We start from the raw sequence: 12,491 nt of genomic DNA, 5'->3' as shown, positions 1-12,491 counted from the left end.
CATAAGCTATAGAAAAAAGAAAAATGCAATATTAACTAAAATAAAAATAACTGATTTCATACTGTGTACTAAAACATTTTTCAGACTTCATATATACAATATCTTTTTATCTGTAAAGTACTCTTATGTCAACTTTCTTAAAGTTGTTTTTTGTAAGTATAATGTATAGGTTCTCAAATAACCCTAAGAGATACATACCAAATGCATATCATCAAACATCACACATCACATTTGGAGTAAAAAATGTTAGAATTATCATAATTATTTTTTAAATAATCTCCAACATTATTGTATTGAAATTACAATGATTTGTCTAATAGTATAATTAATATGGCTGGAGAGTACCCTGACCTAAATGAGTACATATTTTACAGTTACCATAAAATAAATATTTTTCATTGGTTTGGTAGCTTTTTTGCATAAGATCTACATGGCATTTTATGTGTTCAATACAGCAGCTTCTTATATTAAGTGAATGACAGCTATGTTGGGCTAACTTCAACACTCATTGCAGATCTTGCTTAAGACACTAAATCTAAACATTCATTTTAGACTGGCAGTGTTCTATTAAAAGATGTTCGAAGTGCTTAACTGAACTGCAACATCAGCAGTAGAGAGATTTTCCTCTCTGTGTGCCACAAAGATGGAGCCTCTATTATTTGCCATCTAAGTGACACAGATTCAAAACCCTCACTTCTGCTCTTCTAGTCTTCAAAACTAATTTACAATCTGCATAAGAATGTCTGACAATCTTAGGCCATAACAATATTACAAAACTCCTTAATACTCTAGTCAAACCTGCTTCTACACAAAGAACCAACAGAATAATCCACTGACAGTAAATTATTCTTTTTGTTTAACAATTTTGTTTTATTAAACTATCACAAAAAAACTCCAACAATTCCAGCAACAATCTGTGGTGACTAGTCAACAGATTTCCACAGTAGGTTAATGAAATTTGTGATTGTCGAGCCTTACTGTGTTAGACTGTCGTTATATCTAGACATAAACTGCCCCTATATGAAAAATACAGGATGTAATAAAGGGAAGAGACAACCAAGTGCAGAAAACATTAACTTTCATACTTTTACAGGAGACTTGCTTGTCTTTCTTCCCTTTATTTACCATTTCACCATGGACAACGTTAGACAACCCCCCTGAGCTGCAGTTTGATCTCCTCTGCTTAATGCACAACATTCCGATACTAATGTATTTCTACTTCACCTTTTGTTAAGTTTCCTAATGCAAAAATCTCTTCAGCTGATTTTATACATAAGTGCACACCATGTGAGTTTTTTTTCTTTACGACTTATGCTTCAGCTGCAGAACCAAAAATATATACTGTAAGTATTGTAGGCAGTATTTATAATTGTAGGTTAGTAACTCTGAAGTGCCACTTACAATGCTCTGCTTCCTGGCATTCAGTTCAACAATAAAACTTTCTGTAGCTCTGAACTTTATCTGTCCCTGTACATTAATGCAACTATAACTCCTTCCAAAAAGTATTTTCTATATTGTTGTGTCCTGGCTCTACTGTCTCTGTTGAGTGTTAGCTACAGAAAGAGGAGGTCACTGGTTCATTTCTCTGCTTCGTGTTTCAATAACACACTATTCATACTGACATGTCCCTCTCTGCAGACATCTCCATACAGATGCGACCAGGGTAGGCTGAACCTATGGATAATGCACCAGCTTCACACCTCAGGGTCAAACCACTACAAAGCCAAAGCAAACCAAGCTGCAGTGAGGTACCCTGCTCTTACTGGAAAAGCTGTGGGTTTATTTGTTTAAAGGAATTTACACAGGCAACTCTCTGAAGACGGTCTACATTGATTTCACTACAGGACCTCTCGACATGGGGAAGAAATTTGCTGGGTCAGAAGGGTCAGCCTGCTGCACTCTTCACCAGGTTCACCTCACTGGAAGGGTCAGTTAAAAATAACATCTCACCTGACACAGGGCAGAAAAAATAGACACTTTCAGTAACTGCCCTGAAGGATTTTCACCTCTTCTATTAAGGTGTCATTTGTACGAAACCTTCAAATGTAAACTTAAAACATTTACACAATGAATCTGGTTTAATCAAGTAGCATCGTTAGTTATTATATCATGCATTGTTTTCTCTTGATAATTTCAAAAAAAGAAAGTTGCTGTTGAAGAGAATTTAATACAGTATCAACATTGGTATCAACATTGCCTTTACTGTACATGTGAATTAATTTTCAAACAAATAATAATGAAATAAAAATAAAACTATCAGAAAAAGCAGTGGGTCAGAAAGGCATAATTTCTGAGCACTTTGTGTCTTAACTAATGTACAGAATAAGGAAACTTTTTTTCTAATATTTCTCTACCATTTTTATCAGATTAAAATCTTACAGTAAACAGACATATTTTGCTTGTGTCACTACATTAACAGAATTATATTTCTGTTTCCTTCTGGGAAGAAAAGCATTACAATTGTTAAAAAGTGTTTACACACAAAATACAGTGTGTAACATCCTATCTTCAACCTGAGTTCCTCTCAACAGGGACAAATGCTGCAAAGCTGTCACATAGCCAGGAAAAAAATCATAAGAAAATGTTGTTGTGAAAATGTGACTGGCTTCAGCATAATTTGCAAAATGTCTTTCTTTGCAAAGAGGTCTGCGCTATACTTGTAAATGATATTGGTATTTACTAAGAAGAGTAATAGTGCAAAGTATCGAAAAATACTTCCAGCATAGAACAACCAGGAAGTCTTTTGATAGAAAAGTTTTTGGAATTTCTGGCCCAGGTCTAAATTTAAAGCTCATTTGTGGTTACACGAGGATCTACAGTAGAGCAATTAAAAGCTGAGGCATTTGTGTTTTCCCACAGCCACACTTCTACAAATCAACGCTAAGACTTGGCACAGAGACCTGTCATCTGCTTGGCCTTCCACAGGCCCAGAGCACAGATGCCTTGGGAAACCTGTGGCACACAAGAGCTTCCAGGGTCACAACAGGCCTGCAGGGCTTATTTATGTTCCTCTTTAAAATGTTCCACCAGCCAGCCAGACTGAATTCCATTTGCCTCGGTGCAGGAGCTTTAGCAAGCAGACACTGGTTTTAACCCTTCCTGCTACCACACACACAAAGATAGATAGATACTTTATTGATCCCGTGAGGGAAATTGCAGTGCAACAGCAGCTTAACACACACAACACAGCCACAGTGTAACGAATTATATAATAATAGTACAATACATACAATACAAGAGTTACTCACAGTCCGGACGCACAAGAACAAACTAGAACAGAACAGTACACAGAAAATCGTATCACACTCATATCACACATATGAGTATAAATATAGATGTAACTATAGATATAAATATAATGTATTGCACAGGTCCCTGGCATATATTGCACAAAAAGTGGTTGTAAACGGGAAAAAGAAAAAGAAAAAGAAAGAGAACAGATGTAGCAGTAGATGTGTAGATGCGTTTAGTCCAGAAACAGGTCACTGTCGATGTTGCCTCTGCCAAGACGCAAGGTGGATGCGTTGTACAGTCTTATGGCAGACGGCAAGAATGACCTCCTGTAGCGCTCCCTGTCGCACCGTGGATGAATCAGTCTATTGCTGAACGTGCTCTTCATTCCTGCAAGCCTGTCATAGAGGGGATGGGAGAAGTTGTCCATGATGGCCTCTAGTTTGGACATCATTCTCCTCTCAGCCACTACCTCCAAGGAGTCCAGGTCAAACCCAATGACAGAGCTTGCTCTCCTGATGAGCTTGTTCAGCCTTTTGGAATCTACTGCTCTAATCCCAGAGCCCCAGCACACCACTGCGTAGAAAATGGCACTCGCTACCACCGACTGATAGAACATGTGTAGCATCTTACTACACACATTGAAGGACCTGAGCCTCCTCAAGAAGTAGAGTCGGCTCTGTCCCTTCTTATAGATGGCCTCGATGTTCTTAGACCATTCCAGTCTATCGTCGATGTGCACTCCCAGGTACTTGTACGAGTCCACCATCTCCACGCCACTCCCATGGATGTAGACAGGAGTAGGTTTGACCTTTTTCCTCCTGAAATCTACTACCAGTTCCTTTGTCTTTGTAACATTCAGTTCCAAGTGGTTCACCCCACACCACTCCACAAAGCTGCTGACCAGTCCTCTGTACTCCTCCTCCTGCTCACCCTTGATACATCCCATAATTGCAGAGTCATCTGAGAACTTCTGCAGGTGGCATGACTTTGAGTTGTACTTAAAGTCCGAAGTATAGAGGGTGAAGAGGAATGGAGAAAGAACTGTCCCTTGAGGTGCCCCTGTGTTACTCACTACCTGTTCAGACACACAGTTCTGAAGTCTCACAGACTGTGGTCTGCCTGTCAGGTAGTCAGTGATCCACGAGACTACAAAGCACTCTTACATTTTTTTTTTCTTCAGAGTTATCTCTCTCCTGATTGATGATTATATTTATGCACAGTGACTACATAGATTAGTCATTTTTTTAAAACATTACAGGTAACAATTTAAAAGGCTTTTATCTGCCTATCTGCCATTTGTCTGCTGTTATTTTACTACCTTCTACAAGTCAAATAATGCCTTACAACAGCAGTTAAATCCTAAATGGCCTGAAAGGACCTAAACCCATATATGTCTTAACATTCAAAAAGTAAGAGGTCATTCTGAAATATTCCACCTCCAAGGGCCACTATATTACAGGTAAATGTGCTGTTTTTTCAGGTCACTAAGCATTACTGACATCATACTTTAAAATTAAAATTATGTTCTTTTAACTTAAAACATTCTGCAACTTCTCTGAAAAGAACTTTGAAAAGGAACACAGTTGATTTAAGAGGCTTTGACTCCAGGAGAAAAAGAGAAACTGAGAAAGAAACAGAGGAGCTGGCTCATCTGTTCCTGAGGATCAGCGGCAAACATTATGGGGCTAATCAGAGGCCTAAGACGAAAAAAGCCGGAGATGACTCTGCAATCTGTTATTAGTTTAAAAAAGAAAGGGCGGGCGGCTGGGTTAAGCATGGACCAGCTTAGCCAGGAATCAACAGTGTTTGTGAACCCCAGGGCCATGAACCTCGAGTGTGGGCCAATAGGGTGTAACCGAAGCCAATAACAAGCAGATGTTACAGATTGACAGAAACACAAAGATTTGAAAGCTTCTCTGAAGAAAAATAGCTGAAACGCCCTGCATGAGAGATACAGTAATGATGCCCCCACCCTTTTAAAACTAATGAAAAACCGCTGTCCAAATAGTCCATTATTGCCTAGAGACATAAGAAAATATATCCACAGGCTACGCTGACAGGCTGTAGGGCCCGATCAGCATATTAAGTTCCCCCACAATGGAGAGTTCAAGTGCTCAATTACTTGTGTTCTAGTAACATTTAAACTGACAACTGACAATTGCAAGACAATGAAACACTCCACTGCTGGCCTGTTCATAAGCAAAGACACATTTATAGGTTCTCAAAGAATCTACGCAGTTAAAATGCAAAATGAATGGAAAATATTTTTAAATACTTTGCAACACTGCACTTATTTTATAATAAGTGTAATTGAAAATAAAACCCAACTTCACCCCACCTTAACAAGGCATTCACACATTTCTAGTTCAGTCTTAAGCACTTGCCAGTTAGTGTCTTAAGTGCTTAGAAATAATAAAACAAGCTGAGGGACAAATTTACTCTCTATACTGATAAGCTCCCAGCAGGGATTTATTGAAGTGTTTTATATGACTAGGGAATTCTCTAGTTTTGCTCACACTTACTTTCTGTCGTTACACAAGGATCAGCCCAATTAATATGCACTTCACACAATGCAAAGAGTTAATGTATTGCAAAATTTCAAAGAAATTTCAATTTCTTTCTTTTCATCACTCCTTGAAGTTGTAGTCTTCAATTTACTGTCTCCTGAATTATTTATTAAAAGCTTTCTGGTGTTTTTGTATGCCCTTATTCATACATAGTTTTTCTCAGTATGACATCATCAAATGCGCTCACTCCTTAACACCCAGAACATTTAGCTTTGCACGACTTGAATACAAAGCTATAAAACAGAATCCCTGAACATTTTAACTTTTCTCCTATGAAAAAAAATAAAGCCACATATTCGAAGCTATAACGATGTGCAGAAATTATCACTATATATATATACTAGACTTAAGAAAATCTTGTGTAACTTTGATGTCTGAAAAATATCCATGTATTATTTGTTCAAAAGCAGCAAAAAATGGTGATATCTTACTATCTAAAAATGCTAATCAAACATTTTATCAAACAGTCTTCTTCAGTTTTACTTCACTTGGTTGGAGAAGTTATTATTGCTTGGAAAGGTTTCCAGCTGGCAGCAAATGACAAAAAACTTTTCAAAGTCTGAAACACTGCCCACAAATTAAGCTTCTCATGGCTCCATAAAACACAGGCCCAGAACTGGCTTATGATGAGTACTCCTTAATGTTACTGAAACAGTATGCAGCTGTTGTTAAAGGCACAGAGACCCTTTGTTGCTGACGTTTTAAAAGAGGGAATAGCGCAGAAGGCGTGTAGGGGAGTCAGCTTCAGTCTGTGTCCAACTGGAAACCTGTAGAGTCTACTACAGGTCTCACACAAGACACTGTGATCGATCCCAGGTTATTTGCAGGTAGGCAAACAGCCATTGAAGACAGATATTAAAACATGCAATCAAACCCAACTGTTTCAAGAAGCAGTATGAAACAGTGTTAGTACCGCAATGCAAACTACACTATTTAATGTGGACATAACTGAGCCTAGTTTTTAAAATTTAAAAAACTGCAATTATTTTTTATTATGTGCCTACATAATTTCGGTGTCACGAATAGCATTTTTACATCTTGGCTCAGAGCGACGTCTTTACCCGTTTAAGGAAGAATGAGCAAGTGAAGACAGACTCCTTTGTCCCCATCCACCAATTGAACTAATCATCTTTTTACATGAGCCCTGCAGCAATCTTCAGGAGATTCAGCAGATCCATCTATGGCGTTACTGTGAGCATGCTGGCACCCAGGCCACTGACAGACTCCTAGCATGTCTAAACATCAGAGAAATTAGGAGAATATTCGGTAAACAATAACAAAATTAGCCAAGTGAATTATAAAAGATCATGAAGCTTGAGGAGAAAGTAACCGTTAATGACCCACAGAACATTTAAAAGTAATGTTCTCAGTCTTTGGGTAGAGTAAGTGCTTCTATATAATACTTTAAGGTACTGTAAATGTAAATTTCGGGATAAAAGCTGAGTGACACAAGACATTTAACTTCAATGTATCCAGCCTTTTTTCTCAAACATATGCCAAGATTTACAGATAAGACAGACAATGCATCCCTTTCACTTTGAAAGACTTAACTGTTCCAGATAGTGCTACATTGTTGTTTTCATTGGTTTAGAAGTTGTCATGTCCTGTAAAGAACTTTCATTTATCTTTATTAGGTTGGAGCAGGAAATACTATCTACTACAGTATGTCAGTTTAATTACATTGTCTATTTTTGAATTCTATATACATTTTTATTTTGTTGGAGGAAAAAATTCAATTAATTGCCTGGTCGTAATGAAAAATAACTACATTTCTAGAGAGCATTGTTATTTTTTAAGAGAAGGGTTCTAATTTGCCATTTAAGAACAAGCTGGTTCATGTTGACAATTGCTGACTTTTTAGATTCAAATGTGACTTGGATAAAAGTTTATTTATTCTAAAGTTTCTTGGCTTTTGGTAACATGCTACTTGAACACAACCTTTTCCCTCCACATTTCTCCTCAATTATATAGTAGGATAACACAGATGATTTTTTTATCCGAGGAATTCTTTTAAAACTACACCTGAATTTCAATACATATGTCAGTACATACTGTAAATGTATCAAATCAAGAAAGAGCTTATTTATATTAAATAAGCATCCATTGCTAATTCAGCATATATATTTTCATTTAATGGATTGGATTGAAGCAACGGAAAATGTACTCAATTTGTAAAACCCACCCATAGCACCTTGAATCTGACATAAAATGCTTCCCACCAGCAACAAACTTCAATCACAGAGATGAATTTCACTTAATTATGTGAATTTTTCCTTTTTATTTCTATAACTGTCATCTAAATTAACAGACTGATGAAATGATCAGCGTGATTTGATTGTAAGCATCATCCTTGTAATACATCATAGACAACACATGCTAAAAATAAAATGTTATCAGTAGGATTATCTGCACATCCCATATCATCACACCACTGAAAAAACTAAATACACTGAAGAGCAATGAGCAGACAAAAGTCAGCTACAAATTCAAATCCGGAATTATGGAAACTAAGTTAGGGTAAGAGAGAGTCTGATATGAAATATACCTTTTCTTTGTATGTTGCCAAGTTTCGAGATTTCCAGGCTGGGTGTTCATTCTTGATTAATCATTTTATGATTTCATGAATACTATCCATTAGGCTAAATGATTATCTCTATGCTTATCTCTAATTATGAACAAATGACACTGTAAAGAACAAAACAAAGCAATAAAAGTTTCTTTTTTAGTCAGAAGCAGGATAGCTTGTCCTTCTAAAGCATCTCAAACGATAACAGCAGTCCAATCAATGAATAAACTATACCAGGCAAGAAAGCTAAATATAGGTGCCTCTGTGTGTCAACAATGTGAGTACACAATGATATATTGGATCTGACTTTGTAAGAGAATATTGTCACAGAAGACTCTGTTTCAACCTTCTCATCACTATCTAGGAAAAGAGCACTTATTTCCTTGCAAGACTTCTGGCAAACAAAGTTGTTAAGTAGAAAAACCACTAGTGGATCTACAAAATCACACATAAGGAAACATATATACAAAACTGAAAGTGAGGAGTACATACATTTTAGCACCTGCTTTCATTTTTTCCCAGTAAAATCGGAATGGCCAAGAATAATCCTCAAGAGAATGCACAGGGTACATAATAAAGCATGCATTCATTATTTTCTGTCCTTTAATAAGCACGTTTTTGTACATAAAAAAACATCAGACATAAAAACTGGCATTTGCATAAGCATTTGCACATAGTCATTCAACTCCGGTGCTTGATTTATCAAAAGTGGGATTAGTTTGCCTGTAATGAACATCTCCTGTTGATGCATTAAGAAGCAAATTGCTCCAAGAGAGCCAGCAAAAGTCAGCATCTCCTTAAGAAATTACACATCCCGAGGTTCTCACAAGAGATCAAACAAAACGGTCTCCTGTGTGACTCACAGCACTATCACAAAGTGCATCATGCATGGAAGAGTTTTTAAAGTGCCGACAGACGCTGTCTCTGAGGATCGTCTTTCTCTCATTAGACACATTCCGTTAAACCTTCTATCTTATGCTACTAAAAAAAATAATTTCTTTTTATTCTTTTTCCTTTCCCAACCAGCAGCTGTGTGTGCCAAAACCACAACACAGGATGACCTTCAGCTCTCTTGTGGAAGACATTTATCTGCAGGGATCAACTTTCAAAGGTGTTTGTGCTGGCAGTGGTCCACGGCAGGTACACATGATGAGGATCAAAGAGGGCATCTGGACAACCCTTCAGTGTTGATTAGGTGAACTGAGCCATTAAACGTTTCTGCACTGAGGGCACTGATAGAGAGGCACTTCAGAGAAATACTAACTATAGCCAGGCTTGCCATCTCTCCTCATTTTACTTAAGAGTTCCTGTATTTACTCCATTACTTACAACACTCAATAACAACACGTACATAACTGTAAAAGCAGTTAAAAGCATAATAAGGAACCTGTGTACCAGACAGATGCTATGTTTATATCTGTCATATCACATTTCTGAATTCCTAGGTGTAATGTTCATGCACTTTAAAAGACTCACAAAGTTACCTGATACAAAATGAAATCCTAATATTAAGTTTCCTAGTAGTTTTATATGATATTGTAACTGAGATTTATCATTCCCCATTGTGTATTTAAGCTTTGATTCTTATTTTCTCAGATTACAGGTTTACCTAACCAAATTTTTAAAGAAAAACACATGTAAATGTACAGTAATTATGAAAGCATTCACAATTTATTTACAATATTACAATAATGACAATTATAAGGAAAGTGACTGTATGTGCTGGTGTTATTTATTTAAGAGTGGAGAATGAAGAATAAACATTTTTGTTTCAGGAGCTCTGGACAGGATATGAATTATAACCTACTACTTTTTGTTTTGGTTAAAATGTCTGGAAATTGATCGAAAAGCAATAGGAACTGTAACTTAGAAGAAATTCTTCTTGGATTTATTAGAAGGTTAAGGAGACAAACTTGAATATTTCAGTTAGTAAACATTTAAACAAAAACATTCATCAGTAACTGCCATCTGAAGACTTCTTTTGAAAATGAAAGCTACAGTGTTTATACATATACTGTAAGTTTAATTACGCTTGGGCAGCTCTGATTAACAAGGGTATATTGCTTCCTGTTGGCACCTAGGGTTAAACTTTGGGCCAGGATAAATCAATGAGATAAGCTTAATAAAAGTGTACTGCAATGTCTTGGTTGAAGAACAGTAGCCACTTGTGTGTGCAGATATATACACACAAAGAATTGGTTTACTTCCAAGTTTGAATACACTAGTCTCATTATTGGAAGGCTGTCTTAAAAACTACCCCTGAATTTACTGTAATATCTTTTTCCCTGGAGAGTTACATTCTTATGGTTGTCAGTAATAATTTATCCACTTAATAGGTTAATGAATAAAACTTAATGTGATCATTTGAAGATACCTATAAACTTGGAAGATTTGGGGCTTTCCAAGTCATGATTCTTGTGTAATACTAAACAACACTCTATCATGACATTGTTAACACAGTACAGTAATTTACTACAGAACGTCATTGTACTGCATCAATAAGTCAAAACTGTTTTAAAAAAAAACTGCAAAGCTGATCACACAATTTATAGTTTAACAAACTATAGCTGTTTTTTTACTGGATTATTTGATGTGGATTTCTCTCAACAATTCCCAGGACAGACAAGATAAAAAGGTGTTGTAAATAAAATCCAGCAACAACTGAATGAAGGACTGCCCTTTTTTTTTTTAGTAAAAAAACAAACTGAGGCTTTAATGGCAGTCCACAAAAATGTAGTGCAGGGGGGCAAAATTAATGTGTTGTAATTACTTCTCATATATTATTTAATATAGAAAAAAATATTTTGCTAATGGTTACCAGGATACTAGTTCTTACTCTTGGATGGTCTTGGATGGTCTTCACACATTTTCACATACAGTACATTGTACAAGATTCCTTATTCTTTCCTTTTCTTCATCCCTTTTTAGATGCTGTTAGATGTTTTCATCTAACAGCATAAAAACAGTAGCACAATTATGCAGATGAGGACATTTCATTGGGAAACTCAGGGAAGAGAGTCTATAAGGACAATAACATGAAATGATGGTACACACAATATAGGGGTCTAAAGGGTAAAGTGTCAGGTTGTGAGACAGTCTGGTTGTCATCATGTCACAACACTTACCCCCATGTGACAGGAAGAGGTTCCACAGATCAAGGCTAAGCGAGATGTGATTGGTTGTTTCTCACAAGGCAGGTTATACCCTTTCACATCTGCTCCAATCACACCTGACAGATAAAAAAAATGAACATCTTTAGGGAGTCATGCCCTTTCTTGATAGGACCAATGAAAAACTAAGTCTAAGTAATAAATTTATTTTTTTCTACAAAAAATAAAAAAGACAATGTAAAAGAGATAACAATGTGTACTTACAGTATATCAGTCTAAGTAATCCTTCAGATTCTTCAAATTTATTTTAGCTAATTTATTCCAAAAGAAAAAAAATAAAAAATCAACATGATTTAACGCTGTTAGAGGCACAAATGATTACAACTGTCACGAAAGCAAAAGGAGAAATAAATAAACTGATATACTCAATTTAATTAAAAATTATACACAAAACTTAGAGAAGTTTCATTGGCTGAAGCTGATAGGGATGGTTCAGTTCCATGTTCCAGGGATTTGAAGATAAAATTAAAACAAAAATTCAAGCCAGATATACTGTATATTATTTCTTTCCTCTAAAATTTAGAAATAAAATACAATATGCTAAATTAAGAAGCTAATGCCTCTTTCAAACATTCTAAAATAAAGCAACCTTATGTCTGTTATTTAAACACACTGCAGGAACCCAGATGAAAATAATTACTCCTGTTTATTTATTAGCACTTAAGGGCTGTTGTTGGAGAGGGGAAATGGAAACTAATTTATTCTTTCCTCAAAGACTACAGCTTAATCAAATCCTTGACGGAGGAAAAAAGACCCTTTCCTTTCTGTTACTTAAAATCATGCATGGACGATTTAATGGTTTTTGCTGGAAAAAAACAATGTAATTTCAGAAACAGGTAATTTATTCTTGAACTCATCAAAGCTTTGGTTTCCATATTTATAGCATTTTCAAGCTCTGTCTATGACATGCACAGTTTAAACTTCTGAACAAATTGCATATCGACAGGCCTAAGA

The 12,491-nt window shown here is 36.1% G+C and overlaps 1 protein-coding gene across 4 annotated transcripts in view; it reads right to left on the bottom strand.

The window, feature by feature from the left end:
- Nucleotides 1–12,491, bottom strand: part of fggy (FGGY carbohydrate kinase domain containing) — a 100,462-nt gene that overhangs the window by 26,709 nt on the left and 61,262 nt on the right. For all 4 annotated transcript variants that reach the window (XM_088928299.1, XM_088928301.1, XM_088928300.1 and 1 more), the window contains one exon: nt 11,493–11,596. In XM_088928299.1, the coding sequence (XP_088784425.1) occupies nt 11,493–11,596 (104 nt within the window). The remainder of the gene's footprint in view (nt 1–11,492; nt 11,597–12,491) is intronic.

Source organism: Atractosteus spatula, chromosome 11 (assembly GCF_055471065.1).
Source record: "Atractosteus spatula isolate fAtrSpa1 chromosome 11, fAtrSpa1.hap1, whole genome shotgun sequence".
Classification (NCBI taxonomy): Eukaryota; Metazoa; Chordata; class Actinopteri; order Semionotiformes; family Lepisosteidae; genus Atractosteus; species Atractosteus spatula.
Note: the sequence above shows the minus strand (reverse complement) of the source record. Positions and strands in the feature narration are given on the sequence as shown.